Source organism: Benincasa hispida, chromosome 10 (genome assembly GCF_027475165.1).
Source record: "Benincasa hispida cultivar pf3 chromosome 10, pf3_genome.v1.1, whole genome shotgun sequence".
NCBI classification, from domain to species: domain Eukaryota; kingdom Viridiplantae; phylum Streptophyta; class Magnoliopsida; order Cucurbitales; family Cucurbitaceae; genus Benincasa; species Benincasa hispida.
In genome coordinates, this window is record NC_143487.1 from 56,027,386 (window position 1) to 56,049,292 (window position 21,907).

The 21,907-nt window shown below is 35.6% G+C and overlaps 1 protein-coding gene and 1 non-coding gene across 2 annotated transcripts; both read left to right on the plus strand.

The window, feature by feature from the left end:
- The first annotated feature begins 103 nt into the window (after positions 1-103).
- On the plus strand, positions 104-209 carry LOC150033476 (small nucleolar RNA R71). Its single transcript, XR_016524175.1, has one exon. It is a non-coding gene; the product is annotated as a small nucleolar RNA R71 (small nucleolar RNA).
- Positions 210-14,330: 14,121 nt separating this feature from the next.
- LOC150033477 (uncharacterized) lies at positions 14,331-14,801 on the plus strand. The gene has a single exon (XM_090306419.1). It carries the CDS (start codon positions 14,331-14,333, stop codon positions 14,799-14,801), a length of 471 nt encoding a protein of 156 aa, XP_090162545.1.
- Positions 14,802-21,907: the final 7,106 nt, after the last annotated feature.

Genomic DNA, 21,907 nt, shown 5'->3' on the forward strand with positions numbered 1-21,907 from the left:
TTAGCTTCAATATAAGATTTGTCCATCTGCAGCTACATCGGCTGCCATTTAAGACACTCTGTTTAATCTACCATAGAAAGTATTCATCTGGATGGTTAATGGTAATCCATGATTGGGGCAATTCTTGACTAATCCTTTGAAATGCTCCTATGCGGCGTTCAAGGTTTCAATTTCTTCTTGGTCGAAGTTCATGATCTCTCTCTGCCTCCTTATGTTTGTGGTGGGTGGAAAGTATTTCTGCATGAATTTCTCCACCAACTTTTCCCAGGTTGTGATCTCACCAGGCTCCAAAGAACTTACCCATTGTTTTGCGTCGTCACACAGAGAATATGGGAATAAAGATAGCCCGATAGCTTCTGGGGTGATTCTAGGAATCACAAATGAGTTGCATGTCTCTAGGAAACGTTTCATATGGGCGTGAGAGTCTTCTCCCTGAGCACCTCAAATTGTCCAGTTGTTTGGAGCATTTGTAACATCATAGATTTCATCTCAAATCTTGTCCCATCTGGCCTTGGATATATGATCCCTGGTGAGAAATCATACAATCTAGGAGACCATACTCCCTCATGGGATGCATACTACGGTTTCCCATTATGATAGGATTTTACGCAGCGTGGGCTAGCTGTTGAGCTAAGTTTTGATTCGCTTGTTCGTCCGCCATTTGTTGTTGCCTGGTTTGTTGTCTGAGCAATTGTTTCCTTAACCTATGGCGACGATTAGATCGATTTCTTCGTCGGAAGGTCCTTTCAACTTCGGGGTCGTATACAAGTTCAGGAGTGCTCTCCCTGCTCATAAACGTTTACAAGCTTCGACTTAGCTCGTAATACTCTCTCAGCTGAAGTTTTCCTAGAAAAGATACAAGCAAAATTTCTGGTTACTTTTGTTGCTGAATCCCCGGCAACGGCACCAAAAACTTGTTCGTTGATTTCGTGATTCGAGCTTAAGAGTGTATTGTATAAAATAATTAGAAAAATAAATGTAAATATGAATGATGCATTGATGCATTGATGCATTTATGACGTGTTAGTAATGCATTGATGCGTTATTGATGTGCAACCGGACGCATGACACTCCTCTATAGACGTTCAAGTTTTTCTAAATCATATCCAAGTATAATTATTTGTTTCTGATCCCTTATTAATCTTCCCCAATTCTGCCCACTTATTCATAGCTATATATGCTATTGTTGGATAGTTATTAATAAATTTCTTAATTTATCAAATTTTCCCCTAAATTCCACCCAACTTCCTCTTAATTTAATTTATATTTTACATTCATAATTTTAATTATATTCTCCTTTATTTTAAGTATTTTATTTTTCCCTTCTTTCTGAATTAGGGTTAGGGGTTTTACAAGATATCATAAGTGTATGTAGAAATGAGTTATTTACACTAAGCTGTTGTGTGTGTGTGCAAGAAGATACAAAAGGGTCGAGTAGAGAATGATGGGTCATGTGATAATGGAGTTTTATGTAAGTGACATGCATCGATCTAAGTTGGATGTACACAAACAAGAATATGATACGAATGAGATGACTTTTTTATCTCTGTTTATGGGTTAGACTCTATTCGACACTTCTCCATGCGAATATCATACAATACCTATCTCTAGGATGTATGCATCGAACACAGGATACAATAAACACCAGTGCGTCTATCTCTAGATGTACTAAGCATTTCTAACTTGATGTTGGCTTACTTATTCTCTCGAATAGTTTAAGCTAAAGATGCTTTGACCAATTGATTTAGTTGGCTTAAGCATTTGAAATGGAATTTTGCATGAAGTTATAGATGCATCCAACATAAATAAGAAATAAACAATGGCAAAGTATGATAGATAAAATATGTGAATTTATAAGGAAACTGATTGTCTTTACAAAACCAATACTTAATCAAATGAGAAGATGAAAGCGATAAGTAAGATGAAATGAAAGGAGTCAAGCCGCAAAGTACAATCTCTTGTCCTCTTTGGTTAAATTCTAGTCGTGTACAACCATTTGTGTAATAATTGGAAGAAATGTCTCTCTCAAGCTCAGCTTCCTCCGCTCCTTGATCGGCAATGGTGGTGGTTCTCTTCCCTCTTGTTCTTCTCAGCACTACAGCACAGCTCTAAAGATCTAAGATTCTAAACTAAGACTAAGCTAAAACTGAGACTGATAATGAAATTAAGAACTTAGAACTTTTTCACCTGGTGAGATTTCTTCTATTTATAGGCATCGGTCTTCTCCAACTTGATGATGGGCAGCATTAAATTCCATACCCTGGTCAGCCGCCTGACACTCAGATGCTTTTCAGACGGCGCCCGCTGCAGGTGCCCATGCTTGTAAGTGGTGATTTGAAACAAACAGCCTGAATCAATGAATCTTCCTTGCGTTGAATCCCTCCGACGCAAGCCCCATGCTTTAGACTTTGCCTACGACACTTTTCTTGATCATGCATTAGCCTTTTGTTGAAATCCTGCAATATCATGCGTTAGTGCCGCAGTTTTTTAGCAATAAACATTCTTTTGCATGAGTTTGATAGTGTTCGAGTAATTCCATGCGTTTCTTCTAAAAATGATGAGATTTTATCATTAAAGACCCTAATTGTTCCAACTTTTGAGCCACAATAACTTGTATTTCTACAAGTTATCATACCCCCAAATTTGAACAATGTTTATCCTCAAGCATTCCATAAATAATCATATATAATCGAACTCCCTCTTTTCAAATTGACCCAAAAACTGACTCTTAACTTGTATCCAAGCTACCAAGGGGACCTTATGGACCTATGGCTCGAAGCTCCAATGGTACGTGAATAGCTGACTAAACTCTTTAGTCATGATATCTACCATTCGTTAACTGCCGACATTCCACTAAAGACCGACAGTTGAACTCTTCTTGCCATAGATATATTTCCATGTCCATTGGATATAACCAATCATCAGTGCAATGACTCTTCACAGATGCTCGTAATTACAGCAGGCCAATTTACCATTTTACCCCTGTAATTACATCTTCCTCCTTAAGTACCATTGATCCCTTTAATGAATAATACAACATTGTCCTACTATGTGTGAACACCTCTCAAGCTATGAGAAGGTGCGTGGCGCCACATCGTTCAAGCCTCGGGATTAGCACTTTAGAGAGAAATCTATCTACTTACCCCTGCTCTTGGAAAGAAGTGAACTCCATCTTATGAAGCTGAGTTTCTAGCTCTCAAATCAGACGAATCCCCAAAGTGGTAGGTTTAAGTCAGCACTCTGGCCACTCACACCCATGCAAATCAAAGGACCTCCCTCAATGGCAGGAGTTCCCAACTCACTCAGAATTAAGGTCATGTTACCTATGGTCATCCTAGTGAAGTGAAGTCTCAGTCATGAATGGAGTTATATGACTAGACATTAACACTTCAAGGTCAGGTCTTAAACAAACTGCTCGCATGTCCACTACACGAATGATCAGAATCAGACCATCTGTGACAAGTCACAACACTTGTAACAATTCCACAAAGGGGTCGCATCCGTAGTGTTACTAGGATAAGGTTTCCCTCCTATATCCATATACTACAAACTATTTTTGTTGTCACTTAATACATGATCCACTTGTATGTCACTACATACATGCTTAAGTTACATAAAGACAACCAAGGATATTGAGTTTATTGGTTTGTGGTAAAATAAAGAATATCTAAATATGCAAAGTCAATAAGTGAACTGAATATCATATATATTATACATCACAAGTGTTCTTACAAAGTTGTTTACAAACTACAGAACACGAGACTTTAGGGCACCAACCCCAACAGTAACAACTACAGAGTAAATCGCATCCAATACTGTTACCAGGATGAGATACCCAATTTCATCCCTATACTTATTAGACCTTTTAGGCTATATACTGTTAACTTGATCCTGTTTATGTCACAACATAAAGTTACAGTATTCAGACTATAGTCATGGATATGTTTATTGGATTTTTATAATAGAATGCAAAACCAACAATTTATTATTATTGATAAATAGAATGTTTAACACAAACTGCGAGTTCTAAGACATTCCCAACAATCTCCCACTTGGACTAAAACTCCAGTAGGAACAAATATATACAATATAATGTTGAGGATCATAAAATGGAAAATACAATAAACTAAGGCATCTCTAATACGATAGATATTCTCCCACTTGCCCTAGATTACACTACTTGGAGTCCTAGTTAAACTAGGTGGCCCTCGAACACTTTAGCAAAGAGGGCTTTTGTGAATGGATAAGCAAAGTTGTCTTCAGAGGCAATCTTTGTGACGATCACATCTCCTCTGTGCACTATCTCTCAGATGAGATGGTACTTTCTTTCAATGTGTTTTCCACATTTGTGACTCCTGGGTTCTTTCGAGTTGGCAACAGCACCACTATTGTCACAATACAGTGTGATAGGTAGGTGCATATTTAGAACTACTTTCAAATCAGCTAAGAATTTACATAGCCATACTGCTTCTTTAGCAGCTTCACACATAGCCACGTATTCCGCTTCCATTGTGGAGTCAGCGATACAACTTTGCTTAATGCTTCTCCAAACTATAGCTCCTCCGTTAAGAGTGAAAACTGATCCTAAAGTAGATTTCCTGGAATCTACGTCAGTCTGAAAATCAGAATTAGTGTATCCTGTAAGGATCAAATCCTTAGGTCCATACACAAACATATAGTCCTTCGTTCTCCTTAGATACTTGATGATGTTTTTTATAGCAGTCCAATGACCGTGTCCTAGATTGGATTGGAACCTGTTGACGATTCCAACTGCAAAGCATATGTCAGGGCGTGTACACAACATGGCGTACATCAAACTCTCAACAGCAGATGCATATAGAATTCGATTCATCTCCTCAACATCTTGAGGTGTCTTAGGACACTATACCTTCGACAAATGAATTTCATGTCTAAAAGGTAATATATCTTTCTTGGAATTTTGCATATTATATCTTAATAACATCTTGTCAATATAAGATGCCTGAGATAATGCCAATGTTGTATTCTTTAGGTTCCAAAAGGTCTGTATTCCTAGAACTTACTGAGCATCACCCAAATCTTTCATTTGGAACTGTGTTGCTAACCATCTCTTTACGTCAGCTAGAAAACTTGTCTCATTCCCAATGAGCAAGATATCATCAACATAAAGAAATAAGAATGCTGCAGTCTTGTTGACTATCTTCTTGTACACACAAGGTTCATCAACATTTTGTTCAAAGCCATAAGATTTGATCACAGTGTCAAACCTTATATTCCAGGATCTAGATGCTTGTTTCAATCCATAAATGGATTGATTAAACTTACAGATTTTCTGTTCCTGTCCTTTTTCGATGAACCCTTCTGGTTGAGACATAAAAATACTTTCATCAAAATAACCATTCAAAAAAGTTGTCTTGACATCCATTTGTCATATCTCATAGTCATAATATGTGGCAATGGAAAGGAGTATTCTTATAGATTTTATCATGGCAACAGGAGAAAAAGATTCTTCATAATCAACTCCTCTTTAGGTAAAACCTTTTGCCATGAGTCTGGCTTTATAGGTCTGCACCTTGCCAATTTGGTTTTGTTTCCTCTTGTAGATCCATTTGCAACCTATAGGTGTAACCCCATATGGTTGATCTACAAGTTTCCAGACATAGTTGAAGTACATAAACTCCATTTCATCATCCATGGCTTTTATCCACTATTCCCTGTCAACATCTTCCATTGCCTTCTTAAAGGTTAATGGATCATCTAAACCATCATCCTATATGATGTATTGAGTCTTTTAATTAACAGATTTTCAATCTCAACCTTAAATTCTTTGAACTTTTCAAGAGTTTAAAACTTATGACTGATTAAGTAAATGTAGCCATATCTAGAGTAATCATCAATAAAACTGATGAAGTACTGATACCCTTCTTAAGCTTTAACATTCATCAAACCACATAGGTCTGAATGTATAAGTTCGAGAGGCTCTTTGGCACGAAGACCTTTGTCAGAAAAAGATCTTTTAGTCATTTTTCCCTCAAGACATGATTCACATGGAGGTAAGGAATTATCTTCTAACTGATTTAGATAACCGTTTTTTACCAATCTCTCAATCCTGTTGAGATTAATGTGACCAAGTCTGAGGTGCCATAGATAGGCTTTAGGAGAAATTTTCCGCTCTTATTATGAGTCTCAACCATTTTAAACATCTCTATATTTAAAACGGTTCTCGCTTCAATTGGTTTTAATATGTACAAGTTGCTATCAAGTCTTGCAGAACAAATATGTACACCTCTTGAATAAACAAACACTTCATTACATTCAAAAGATATATTGTACATATTTTCTAATAGACAAGAAATGGAGATCAAGTTTCTTTTCATCTTAGGTACATAGAATACATTCTTAAGTAAGATAAAAGAATCTCCAAAAAACAACTTTACATCTCCCACTGCTTCAGCTGAAATGACTTCACCCGTTCCCACCTTGAAAGTCATCTCAAATTCAGAAAGTCTTCTCCAAGAACTAGTTTCCTGTAGAAAAGTACAAACATGATTAGCGGTGCCTAAATCCAATATCCAGGTAAGGTGAGAATTTTCAACTAGACATGTTTCAACATCTAGTAAATCAGATTTACCTTGTTTTGCCTTTTCTGCTTTCTTCTCAACCAAATGCTTTAGGCAGTTTAGTTTCTAGGGCCCAACTTCTCCACAATGCAAACATTTTCCTTTGGGACTTTTGTTTTGCTTTTCTTTGCAGTGGCTTTCTTTTTATCTTTTCCTTTCTTCTTCATTTGTACGATTTTATCCTTAAATGAAAAAGGACCAGACTTCTTATCATCCTGGGTTTTGTTCCTGACGTAGGCCCCTTATAAAACTTCTTTGGTTTTGAAATAACGTTTATTTCTTTTTCCTTCAGTTTCATCGTTGACTAATAAGTCTGTAACTCATTCAATAGCATCGTCAAATTATAAGTGATTTTGTTCTGAATGGCAGATAACTCTCTGGGAGAGATTCCAGTATCATGCTCACTTGACTCATCTCATCTATCATAGTCCTATGAGCCTCCGCAACATTAAAATGGACCATCCTATGGAGAACATGTTCTCTTACGTTGTTTCCATCTCTCATGCACGTAATATAGACATACTTAATGACATCATGTCTAACAAAAGATGATGGTTGCCCGAACATCTCCTATAATGATGCCATTATCTCACGGGCGGTGGGCATGACATCATGCTTCTTGTTGGGTACATCAGATATACTCGCTAAGATATAGGCCCGAACTTTCTCATTCGCCCTCACCCACCTATCATAGACGTCCCGAACATTTTGGGAGGTTGTTGAACTAGGAACTGGAGGACATTCCTCCATCAACACAAACCTCAGATCGTCTACAACTAATATCGTATTGATGTTTAACTTCCAGTTCGAATATCCCTCACCATTAAATTTATCAGAAGCAAGCAATTGTATGATTGAGTTTGACATTGCTGAAACATTTTTAAACAAACTCTATTAAATATGCATCTAACTCCATTTTTATCAAAAAAAAAATAAAGTACCCAATAAATCTTTATTTATTTGCAACGATACTTTAGTGATTTAGAACAATTGCTACCGAGGGGCAGTAAAGAATTCCTTCACAGAAGCAAGACGATTCTTGACCAAATACTATCTCCAGAATAACTCATATTCTGATAGTTCTTTTGGTTATCGTTTTCGGTCAAGATCTTTACTAACAATTAGTAATTCTTGTAAGTGTGACCCGTCGTTTTCAGATCTTATAGAACGGTATGAATATGCCTCTAAAATAGAAGACAATACCTAAGACGGAACTATAAGACCCTATTCATTTTACTGAAGCCTGGGTTGTTCCGAATCCTATGTTACAACCCTCCGAGGGGATCGCCGCGATTAACAACTAGCTAATGCCACCTAAAAACTACAGGTGCAACATAGGAATCTCACGGTTCAAACTAATGGAGGAGACCGTAAGACAATGTTGACACATTTCCTTCACCCACTTACTATGAACTACCTCCCTCATTTACCTTGTTATTGACCCATGCAAACACTTTCCGAATAGAGCAGTTGCGGTAAAAGCAACACGAAGCCGAGCATGGATCTCACAGTGTGAACTCTTGAGGACGTGAGAGCTAATAACTATATATCGAATATATTGTTAATCTCCCACTTAAGTGTTCTATATATTTGGGTATTTTACTTAGGTGTATCGGCTAAATTTAAACAACCTAAGTCTAAGTGGTTTATCCAAGTATAACACTTATAATTGGATTTAACCTACAATGTCTAGGTGATAAACCATTTTATTACCTCACATCGCTCATGCAAGCTCATAAAATCAGTTAACAACGCTCAATCTTTCGATCATAATCCCCAGGTAGGAGGTGTTCCGTAAACCGTCAACTTAAGTACCCCCAATCTTAGACAGGTTTATGAATCGATATGAGTTTGTTACCGAATTTTATAAGGTATCTATTTTAACGATTAAAACTGGTCGTTAACCTAAGTGAGCATGCAGCTGTTCTTTGTTATGAATTTTAAATGTCTAATCCAATTTTATAACAGCTTGCAAAATTTTAGACATGTTAAACATCCACAACATTCAACAAAAGCATTCAATATCTAATATAACCATTATATTAAATATAACCCTAACATGCATATTATATATTATAACAATTATAACATACTTTCAATGCATGTAACATGCTTCCTACGATGGAGTTTTCAATCTACATGGCATACTGTATGCACATACATGAATTATTTAACTATTACATATATCACATGCATAAACAATTAAATATTAACTAATATGGTTTTAGTTTTGGCATAAATAAGCAAACGGATGTCTAACTATTACAAACGGCTTCAAAACCGTCTTTGAGCCGCTTGAACCGCTCCATACCAAACCCAAGCATCTTAAACCAGACTAGATAAGTCTAAACTAGACCAACAAAGTCTGAACCAAACTAGCCAAAAACCCTTTGAGGCTAAACCGGATTGGACCTTGAGAAAATCGGTCAAACCGATTGCTCTCGATCCAACCTCAAAATCTCGTTAAGGTCGATCGTGTAACACTGAAGGCTATCATCTAACGCCATCACTTTGTGTTGAGCAGAGTTACACGATCGCTTAGTGTCTTCTGTCTATCGTATAGTGCAATCGTTTAGCTCTCGAGCAGGACTACATGATAGCTTAATACCATCGCATAGCGCTCTTCTCATCATTCAGTGTCTGCCGCAGCTACACGATCACTTAGATCTATCGCATAGAACTTCATCGCATCGTTCAGCGTCGCAGCTATACGATTGCTTAGTTCCATCGCATAGAACTTCAACACATTGCTTAGCACTGCAGCTAAACGATCACTTAGTGTCATCGCATACCACTTCAATGCATCGCTTAGCGCGCGTCGCAGCTACAGATCATGTAGTGCCATCTATAGCACTTTCAATGCATTGTTTAGTTCCTATGCAAAGCTAAACGATCGCGTAGTGTTATCGTATAGCATTTAAACGCATCATTTAGCCCTTGTAGGTACACGATCGTCTAGCATCCAACATCACAATGACCAGTGCCCATTGCTATACGATCGTCTAGCTTTTCTTCACATCGTGTAACGCCTGGAACTAGACGATCATTTAACTCCTGAACCTCAACGAAAATTTTGAGCATAAGCTGAAAAACTAGAAACAACAGCTCGGCCATCTTCACTTGTTTCTTCAATTACATATTAATTTCAACTCTAATGACTCCAAATAAATTACAGACTCTTGATATCACATATATGCTCATGAAACAAGAGCCAATTACAAATTTAATTGAGAAATTAAAGAGAAATAAAATGTCAAAACTCAGAAAATCATATTAGTACACCAGTTTCATATATCCCATGAAAAACACCCACCACACCAAAATTAAACCGAATTGAATGCTTATATGACGCTCTGATACCAATTGTAAGAGTGTATTAACATGCAACGAAGGTAACAAGGATCAATAAGTATTCAAATTCACTAATTTTGGCAGAAACTAAAGCATGTTCATCAAATATAAGAGGGTTTATAATCATACCTTTGTAGAACTCTTCAAGATCTCGATCAGCAGCAGTTGTCTTCTCCAAAGAACATCGTGAACCACCTCAAGATCTTTCCCACTATCCTCTCGGAGCTTTAGAGCGAGTTGTGGGACTCAAGAATAGCTTGAAGCAACAAAAAACCAGAGAAAAGCTCACTGCACCAGCTTCCTTAAAGAATTCTTCTTCAACACGAAATTTTATCTAAAATTTCTATTGCCTATCTCAAATTCACTCCAATATTCTTTATTTATTGCAGCTGAACATGCAAAGAAGAATGTTGCATGAGTTGCAGCTCATGCTTGGAGTAAATGAAGAGAAAAAAATGGATTTTATATGAGCATGAAGAAGATGGGTAATGGAAAAACTCATTTTTCCATTTGTCCATGTTTTTCAATTTTTCAATTTTTCAATTTTTTAATTTTTCTCAAAATCAACACCGATTTCAAAATCTATTTTTATTTTAAAACTAAAAATTTAATTTCATAAATTAATTTTTAAATAATACTTAATTAATTTAATATCAAATATTAAATTAATTTTTTTACAAATCCATCTTCATATATTTAAATCATATTTAAATATATATTCTCCTATTCCCTTTAATTCTAATTTGAACATTTCAAATTAATTTTTCAAGCTACTCTAAAACTTATCCATTTACAAGCTAGTAGGGGGACCTCGCGGACCTATAGATCATGGGCTTCAACAATCCGAGATTAATCGGCTAAACTTATTAGACAGATCTAACCCCCATTCGTCAACTAATGGGTCACTCCACTATAGTCCATAGTTGAACTCCCCTCACTGTAGATATATTATGTCCACTTTATATAACCATAATCAGTAAGTCAATCCTTCACAAGTTGTTCGTAATCACAACTGGGTCAAGATAACCGTTTTACCCCTGTGAATACATCTTATTCCTTAAGTTCCCACTAACTCTCTAATGAACAATTTCGATTCATAATGCTTATTTTGATTATATATGATATAATTGGTGTGGTGTATGAGATACACCTAGTGGAGGATTAATGTAATTGAGATTTACATTAGGTGCCATGAAATAAAAAAATAAAAAAAAAAAAAGAGCTATGGTTTGTATGTTTCATGAGATGAAATATTAAAACTATAGGTTATAAATATATTATGATAAGTTGGTTATCATTTATATTTATAATAATATTAATTATTGGATAATTATATCTTTTTCTCTAATAACTAATTGAGTGGGAGGTTACTGGTGGTTTCATGGTAACCGTGAGATAAAAGGAAAAATGTTTTCCTAAATTTAGTTAATGTTAATTTGAGATTTCCAATCTCAGAAAGTTTTCACGAAAAAAGGTTGTCAAGTAAATCAGATTTACTAAATGACAGCTTGGAGAGACTAGACGATCGTGGAGAGTTTCTATACGATAGACTATCAGCTAGCCGATGAGCTAAACTATCACATAGCTTTTGCTAGACGATCGCATAGCTTTTGATAAACGATTGGGCATTGACCTATACGATAGGCTTTATCTTCTCCCACTTTCTCAATCATTTATACGATTGCTCTTCCTCCGCTTTCTGCCTCTAACCAAGTCCACACAGAGCCCACACTCTAGATTCTCACACCGAGAATACCGAGGTAACCTTTTTGGTGGTGTCATACTCAACTCGACACAGTCGAGGTTCTGTGGAGGCCGTTTGTGGTGTTCAGGGTGTTCGTGACTTGGAGATCGCAGTGTTCGAGTTTGCTATGATCGTGCAGTGTAGAGTTCATGTTGATCAAGCATTCATGATCGAGGGATCTTGAAGATGAGTCTTCAAAGGTATGGTTAATTCTTTCTCTTGATCTTCAGAGAAGCATGCTGTAATTTCTATTTTGCATATGGCCTGTCATTTCCATTTGTGACTGTAATTGTTGTTGTTCATATATGATTGAAATTTGAAAGATCCTTCCGCTGCTCATTGAAATCCTCGTGTCAAATTTCCTTCAGTTTGCTCCACCCCGTTGACCTGACCTGCAAGGGTTGATTGGTCCAGTTCGACTTGGTTGAGCCGGATTGATCAGTTTAACCTATTTTTTTTTATGTTTTTGAGCCAATTTGAGTGGTTTTTTGCCAGTCAGGTTGGTTTAAAAGGTTTGAGGCCGGTTCGAGGGAGCTACTTACTGGTTTAGGTAATAATTTAGTTTGTTTGTTTTAGTGCCATAATCGGTCCACTTTAGTGTTGTTTAAGTATTATGCATGTGATGTATGATATTGTTTTTAATGTGTGCATAAAGTATGCCATATAGTTTTAAAAACCCCACCATAAGATAAGCATGTAGCATGCATTTGTTATATGTATAAGTGTTAAAATGTATATAGTATGTATGCTTAGATTTTCATAATTAATATAAGTGTTATATTAAATCATGATTTTCTTTAAGGAAGCATGTTATAGAATGTTCTATGGTTATAATTGTTATAATTGTTATAAAATAACCTAGACTTTTAAAATCTATAACAAAGATAAATTTTATACTCACCTAGGGTTAACCGGTGCAATTCAATTGATTTTTTAAGAGTTAAAATTGATCGATTACTGGTAAAACAAGAGTTGTTTACTTACCCGAGGAGATCTTGTCTAAGGTTGGGGGTACTTAAGTTGACAGGTTTTTTGGCGGTTGGTTTCATTATCATAAGGTAGCTCCAAAATTGGCTTGGTTCCAAGATGTAGAATCCGTCAATACTGGCCATCCACGAATACAGAGTCTTTCGCTCACTTTTTTCTCTCATTCAAAACTGTGCGAGAAACCGTGCATGAGACTTTCATCTCGCACAGTTTTTCCCTCAATTTGAAAGTAGGTTCCATGAGTCCAAAGACGCCTAAGGCAAGCCCAAAAGAATGGTATAACATAGCCACCACTTATTGTAATTTACACGTCTTCATCCTAGGTTCGTAAAGAGCAGTGATTTAGTTTACACCTACGAGAGGTCATTCCTAGTGCACCAAGGGTGCCTTAATTTTATCCAAAACCTCAACTATAAACAGCAACTTTAACAATTTCCCAATGCCTTCCACCCATGACTACTAATGGAACATCTCCTACCTGGAGATCAAACTAGCGTCTATGCCAATAGCCCTAGTTTTATGAGCATGTGTGAGTGGTGTAAGGTAATAAAATTGGTTTATCACTTAGATATCATAGGTTAATTCCCAGTATAAGAGTTATACTAGGAAAAATTACCTAGACTTAGGTTGTATAAAATTAGTCAGTTATTAACCAAGTCAGTACCCATTTTTATAAAATAGAACATTTTAGTGGGAGATTAATAATATATGAGATATATTATTTCTAGCTCTCACGTCTCTAAGAGCTCACATCGTGAGATTCATGTTTGACATTGAGTTGCTATTTATGGCAACCTCCCTTTGGAAAGTGTTTGCATGGGTTAATAACAAGGTGAAGAGGGAAAGTAGTTCATAGTAATGTTCTCTTCCATTAGGTCATACCGTGATATGTCTATGTTGCTCCTGTTGTTATTTTTAGGCAGCACTAGCTAGTCGTTAACCGTGACGATCCCTTTGAAGGGTTGTAACATAGGATTTGGAGTACCGTGAACTCCATAAATGGATAGAGTTACTTGGGTCCATTTTCAAACAACTGTTTCTCCTTTGAGGACTTGTTTGATTCTAATCTCTATAATTTGAAAATGACGAGTTTACACTTACAAGACTTACTAAGTGTTAGTAAAGTTCTTGATCAAATAAATGGTAACTAAGTACTATAAGGATAAGAGTTATTTTGGTATTAGTATTTAGTCAAGATTGTCTTGATTCAATGAATGAGCAATTGATTGCCCTTCGATGGGGGCTATTCTGACTCACTAAAGTATCATAGCAAAAGAAATAAGTATAGGTACATTATTATTTGCTTAATAAATTGGATTGAAATTTAAAGTTAATCAATTCACTAATAAACTATTTACGTTTCAGCAATGACAACATCAATTATTCAATTGCTAGTTTCATAAAAACTTAATGGTGATAATTATGAAACTTGGAAATCAAATATCAATACAATACTAATAATAGATGATCTCCAATTCATTTTAACGAAGGAATTTCCTCCAACCCCTAGTCCCAACGCAAATCGAACAGTTCGGGATGCGTATGTTAGATGGGTCAAAGCTAATGAGAAGGCTCGGGTTTATATTTTAACCAGTATATTTGATGTACTGTCTAAGAAACAAGAGAGGTTAGCTACTGCAAGAGAGATCATGGACTCTTTGCAAGGCCTCTTTGGACAACTATCCTCATCTGCCATGCATGACACAATTAAATTCGTTTACAACTGCAGAATGAAGGAAGAAACCTCCATAAGGGAACATGTTTTGAACATGATGGTTCACTTTAATATTGCAGAAGTAAACGGAGCCGTCATGAATGAGAAGAGTCAAGTTGGATTCATCATACAGTCTCTTCCGAAGAACTTTTTTCAATTCAAAACGAATGTTATGATGAATAAGATAGAGTACAACATGACGACTCTTCTTAATAAACTCCAGATTTACGAATCTTTATTGAAAAATAAAGGTTCAGAGGTAGAAGAAAATGTTGCTTCTACCTCAAAGAGGAAACCCCAGAAAGAATCGTCTTCTGGGAATAAATTTAGCCCTTCTTTTTCCAAGAATAAAGGTATTCAAATGAAAAGGAAGAAAACTGCGAAGGGAAAGGCTTCAGTTGCATAGAAAGAGAAGAAGGTAGTTGCTAAAGGAAAATGTTTCCATTGCAATGAAAATGGGCATTGGAAAAGAAATTTCCCTAAATATCTTGCCAAGAAGAAAGCTGAAAAAGAAAAGGAAGGTAAATTAGATTTACTAGTTATTGAAACATGTATAATGGAGAATGAAGATTCTACCTGGATATTGGATTCAAGGGTCACTAATCATGTTTGTTTTTCTTCTCAGGAAACTAGTTCATGGAGGCAGCTTGAAGAAAATGAGATTACTCTCCAGGTTGGATCAGGGGAACGTATCTCAGCGAAAGTAGTGGGAGCAGTTTAGTTAACTTTGGGAAATAGATATTTATATTTAGAAAATTTTCTTTATGTACCTTCTTGTAAAAGAAATTTGATATCTATTTCCTATTGTTGGAACTTTTGTACAATGTAAATTTTGGTCATAATGAAACGTTCATTACAAAAAGAGGTGTACAAATCTTTCCGCATACTTAGAAAGTAACTTATACAAGTTAAAACACATCTAAAGTTGAAGTTGTATTATAACAAACAAAAATGTTTAAAACAGCTGAAACTCAAAGAAAAAGGCAATGCATTTCTTAAAGTACCTATCTTTGGCACTTGAAACTTGGTCGCATTAATCTCAATAGGATTGAGAGATTGGTTAAAAGTGGACTTCTAAACAAGTTAGTAGATAACTCTTTGTCACAGTGTGAGTCATGTCTTGAAGGAAAAATGACAAAAAGATCTTTTTCTTGAAAAGGTCTTCAAGCCAAAGAGACCTTAGAGCTCGTGTATTCGGACCTCTGTGGATTGATGAATGTTAAAGCACAAGAAGATTATCAATATTTCATTAGATTTATTGATGATTATTCAAGGTACGGTTACATTTACCTAATTCATTATAAGTCTGAAGCTCTTGAAAAGTTCAAGGACTTTAAGACCGAGATTGAGAACCAATTAAGTAAATCTATCAAGACACTTCGATCATATTGAGGTGGGGAGTATTTAGACTTAAAATTCCAGGACTATATGATAGAACACAGGATTCGGTCACAACTCTATGCACCGGGAATGCCTTAGCACAACGGTATATCTGAATAGAGAAACAAAACCTTGTTAGACATGGTTCAATCCATGATTAGTTATGCTCAATTGCCTAACTCGTTCTAGGGGTATGCAATAGAGATTGCAACTTACATTTTGAATAAAGTTCCCTCTAAGAGTGTTTTAGAAACACCTTATGTGTTATGGACAGGGCGTAAAGCTAGTTTACGTCATTCTCAGATCTAGGGTTTCCCGGCACACAAGGTGCAAAATCCTAAGAAATTGGAACATTGTTCAAAATTATGCCTGTTCGTGGGTTACCCTAAAGGAATGGGAGGTGGTCCGTTTTATGATCCGCAGGATGATAAAGTAATCGTATCGATAAACACCATATTCCTAGAGGAAGACCACATACAAGATCATAAACCCGTAGTAAACTGGTATTGGAAGAGATTTCAAAAGATGCTATAGACGGATCAACAAAAGTTGTTGATCAAGCTCGCTTATCAACAAAAGTTGTTGATAGATCATGGACATCTGGTCCATCACATCCTACTCAAGAGTTGAGAGAGCCTCGACGTAGTGTCAGGATTGTGAGACAACCTAACCGCTATATGGGTTTAACTGAAACCAAAGTCACCATACCTGACGATGGCTTAGAGGATCCATTAACTTATAAATAAGCAATGGATAACGTAGATCGAGATCAGTGAATCAAAGCCATGGACCTTGAAATAGAGTTTATGTACTTTAATTCAGTCTGAGAACTTGTAGATAAACCTAGTGAGATAAAACCTATCGATTGTAAGTGGATCTACAAGCGTAAAAGAGAACATATGGGGAAGGTACAGACCTATAAAGCCCGGTTAGTAACCTTGAAGGTAGGAATCAAAGAGGTTGTCGGCTAAAGCAGTGGGAGATATAAAGTTATTTATTGGAGATAGACACATTTTACTTGAAAATGTTTATTACATTAATTTTATGAAAAGGAATTTAATTTCTATCTCATGTTTGCTAGAACAAAATTACAGAGTTTCTTTTGAATATAATGAAATGTTCATTATCTCAAAAGGTAATATAGTATGTTTTGCAAATCTAGAGAATAATTTATACGTGTTAAAACTGACTGAGGTAAAAGTCGTTGTAAATATAGAGATGTTTAAAACAGTTGAAACTCATCATATGGAAAGGAAAATATCTCCAAATGCCTATATTTGGCACCTAAGACTTGGTCATATTAATCTCAATAGGATTGGGAGATTGGTTAAGATTGGCCTTTTAAACCAGTTAGAAGATAACTCTTTACCACTATGTGAATCTTGTCTTGAGGGTAAGATGACCAAAAGATCTTTTACTGGAAAAGATCTTAAAGCCAAAGAACCCTTATAGGTAGTACATTCAGACCTTTGTGGTCTGATGAATGTTAAAACAAGAGGAGGGTATGAATATTTCATCAGCTTCATCGATGATTATTCAATGTATGGCTACATTTACCTAATACATCATAAGTCCAATACACTTGAAAAGTTCAAGGAATATAAGGCAGAGGTTGAGAACCAATTAGGCAAAAAGATTAAAACACTTCGATGAGATCGAGGTGGTGAGTACATGGACTTAAAAATCCAGGACTATTTGATAGAACACGGAATTCAGTCACAACTCACAACACCTGGGACACCTCAACAAAATGGCATTGCAGAAAGGAGAAATAGAACCTTATTGGACATAGTTCGTTCTATGATGAGTTATGTTCAATTGTCAAGTTTTTTTGTGTCACACAATAGAGACTGTTGTGTATATATTAAACATGGTTCCCTCGAAAAGTGTTTTAGAAACACCTTACGAGTTATGAAGATGACGTAAAGGTAGTTTACGCCACTTCAGGATTTGGGGATGCCCAGCACATATGTTGGTGCAAAATCCAAAGTTGGAACGTCGTTTAAAGGTATGCCTATTTGTAGGCTATCCAAAAGAGACAAAAGGTGGTTTCTTTTAAGATCCTCAAGAAGATAAAGTATTTATGTCGACAAATGCAACATTCCTAGAGGAAGACCACATTAAAAATTATCAACCTCGTAGTAAGCTAGTATTAAATAAGATAACCAAAGAAACTATAGATAGATCAACAAGAGTTGTTGATCGAGCAAGTCCAACAAAAGTTATTGATAGAATGGTACTTCATATCCTTCTCAAGAGTTAAGAATGCCTCGACGTAATGGGAGGGTTGTGTAACAACTTGACTAGTACATGGGTTTAACTAAAACTCACATCGTCATACCTGAGAAGATCCATTGACTTTTAAACAAGCAATGGGTGATGTGGATAAAGTAGAAATTATGGTTCTATATGTTGATGATATTCTACTCATTGGGGATGAAGTAGAATTTCTAGCTGACGTAAATACATGGCTAGCCACGCAATTCCAAATGAAGGATTTGGGAGAAGCACAGTATATTCTTAGGATCCGAATCATTCGAAATCGTAAAAACAGAATGATAGACTTGTCTTAAGCATCTTATATAGACAAGATATTGTCTCAATATAAAATGCAAGATTCCAAGAAAGATATGTTGCCTTTCAGGCATGGAGTTCATCTGTCTAAGAAATAGTGTCCTAAGACACCTCAAGAGGTTGAGGTTATGAAACAAATTTCATATGCATTAGTAGTAGGGAGTTTAATGTATGTCATGTTGTGTACTCATCCCGACATATGCTATGCAGTTGGGATTGTTAGCAAATATTATTCCAATCTTGGATATGATCATTGGACTGTCATAAAAACATCCCCAGGTATCTTTGAAAAATGAGGGACTATATGCTCGTGTATGATGCTAAGGATCTGATCCTTACTGGATACACTGATTCTGACTTTCGGACCAATTTAGATTCTAAGAAATCTACTTTGGGGTCAATATTCACTCTAAACGGAGGAGCTATAGTGTGGAAGAGTATCAAGCAAAGTTGGATTGTTGACTCCACCATAGAAGTTGAGTATGTACACCAAGGAGACGTGATTGTCATGCAGATTGCCCTTGAAGACAACTTGGCTAATCCATTTACAAAGGCCCTCTCGACTAAAGTGTTCGAGGGTCATCTAGTGAGACTAGGATTGCGAAATAGATAGAACTAGGGCAAGTGGGAGAATTACTGGGTATCTAATACCTTAGTTTATTGTATTTATTCTCTCATTACTCAACATTGTATTTATATTTGTATATATATGTAAAAATCCACTAGAGTTTTAGTCTAAGTGGGAGTTTTTTGAGTTTTATATCCTAAAAGTCATGGTTTGTGAACAATAAACTTATTCTATAAATCGATAAAGTTGTTATTGAATATATGAATTGCTTATTTTGTTTTAGAAATAAATCCAATAAACTAAAAGATCCATGGTTATTACACGAGTACTTGAACTTTATGTGGAGACATAAGAGTGGATCAGGTTCGAGTAAATAATCTAAATGATCTATAGTATATGCATAAGGTTGGGTGCCTTATTCTGGAAACAGTATCGAATGGGGCCCACTCTGTAGTTGTTAGAAGGAGTTGTAAAGTGCTACAGACGAAGTGATCCTAATTCATATATGTAGTGACATGAGGAGTGGGGGCGTTCTATAAAATGAGTTTGTGCAAGATCGGATCAAAAAATAAGTCACTCTTACTTTATAACTCTATTTACTATTTAAGACTGACTATTTCAAAATGATGACCTAGGTAACTTGGCCTTAATCCTGAGCTAATTATGAACTCCTGTTTCTTCGGGATTATCCTTAGATTTGCACAGGTGGGGGTTGGCTTAACAACACGGGCTCAATAAACCTCCATTTCAGGGGTAAGAACGGGTAGATAGCTGGGGACATAGGGTGCAAGATGGAATTCACTCCTACCCGCTTTTAGGGATAGTAGAGAGGTTTTTCCTTAAGTGTTGACTCCGGGTCTTGAACAATGAGCCCCATCCTTTCATTGGCCCGAGAGGGACTCGGTTTATTGATCGGATCACAAATCAATTGTTCATTAGAGAATCAGTGGGACTTAAGAAATGAAAGGTAATCTCGGGGGTAAAACATACATTTGACCCGGCCGTTATTACAAATAACCTATGAAGGGTTAACTTACTAATTAGGGTTATATCGAGTGGACATAATATATCTACAATGAGCAGAGTGCAACTATGGTCTTTAGTGGATTGACCCATTAATTAACGAATGGGGGTTAATTCGGTGTAAAGAGTTTAGCCAATTAATCTCGGATTGTTGGAGCCCATGATCTGTAGGTCCACGAGGTCTCCCTACTAACTCGTAAATGGATTAGCCTTAGAGTAGCGTGATAAGTTATTTGAAACATTCATATTAGAATTAAGATAATTAGTAATTATATGTGATATAATTACGCGTTTAATTTTGGAAATAAACGGAATTGGAGAATCAATTAATATTTAAATATGATTTAAATATTAAATTCATGAATAGGAGGGATTCATGAGGTGGAATTTGTGTAAAATTAATTTAATATTTGATATTGAATTAATCAGAATTAATTAAATTATTTAATTATTTATTTATTATTAATTTTATTAGAAAAATAATTAATAAATTAATTTTGTAAAATTAATAAAAAAAAATTGGAAATCAATTTGAAAAGGTGAAAATGGAAAAGTAGGAGATCTCCACTTTCTCCTTTGAGTAGCTCACTCATTTCCCATCTTCATCTTGAGTTAAAATTCCTAGCATGAGCTGCTCTTCATGTAGCAATCTTCATTGCATGATTGTCTTGCAATAAATAGAGAAGATTGAAGTGGAAATCGGGCATGCAAACTAATGTAATTCATGAGTTTTTGCTAAAAAACTTGAGAGGTTGAAGAAAGTGTTCTTCAAGTTGCAACAATCTGTTTGTTCTCTAAATTTCCTTTATTCAAGCTTATTTTGAGTCCCAAACTCAATCTAAGACTCCAAGAGAATAGTAGGGAAGACCTTGAGGTGGTACAGAAGAATATTTGGAGAAGATTTGTAGTTGAATTCGAGTTTCAAGAGGTTCTTACAAAGGTATGTCTTGAAACCCTCTTATTATTATATGAGCATGCTTTATTTATAGCCAAAATTAATGAATTAGAATGCTTATTGATCCTTTTTGCTTTCACTGCATGCTGATATAATCCAACAACTACTGGCTTTTAGTATAGTGACCCGGTAGTTAATGAATGGTGGTTAATTAGGTTAAAGAGTTTAGCCAGTTAATCGTGGATCGTTGGAGCTCATGATTTGTACATCCATCAGGTCCCCCTACTAGCTCATATTGAACTAAACCTTAGAACAATGTGACAAATAAATTTGAAGTGTTCAAATTCGATTTTTGGAGCAAAGCATTAAATATATACAATATATATAACCTAATATTTAATTGTGAATTAAACATAAAGAGAGAGAAAATAGGAGATATTTAAATAAGATTTAAATATCAAGATTATGAATAGGGATTCATATAAATTGAGATTAGTGTTGGATTTAATATTAAATTAATTAATTAATTAATGATTTAATATTAATTTAATTTTAAAATTGATTATTAGAATTAATTTTGAAATTAAATGGAATTGGTCAAAATTGCATTAAAAGTCAAATTGTTGACTAGGCAAAAAATGTAATGGAAGTCAAATTATCGACTTTTGATTTTTGAAAGTCAAAAAGTCAAATTTGTTGACTTTGGACTTTGAGAGTCAAACTTTGACCAAGTTAGTGGAAAGATCCAACATTTGTGAGTGAGAAATTCCAACTAATGAATTGCTAAGTATTGTCTTCATTTGAAGACACTTGCCCCACTAAATCCCACTTTGAGTTAGTGGATTTTTTAGTGTCAAATTCTTATCAAACTTAAAGTTGCATGTTTTGCATGTAATGGTCTTTAAAAGGGAGTGTTTATTGTTTTTTAAAAACTCTTGGCCTTAGTGGAAATTGATGAGATTATGTGATAATCTCATCCATTTTTCTCTCAAAGTATTAGCTTTTTACTCTCCAAATTAGTCACTCACCAAATTCTACCATCCGTTCTAAGGTCGGAGAATAGTCAGGAAGA

Bases quoted from the DNA above. Each gene is read 5' to 3' on its own strand.
- LOC150033477 (XM_090306419.1), top strand. From the start codon at position 14,331: ATGGACTCTTTGCAAGGCCTCTTTGGACAACTATCCTCATCTGCCATG.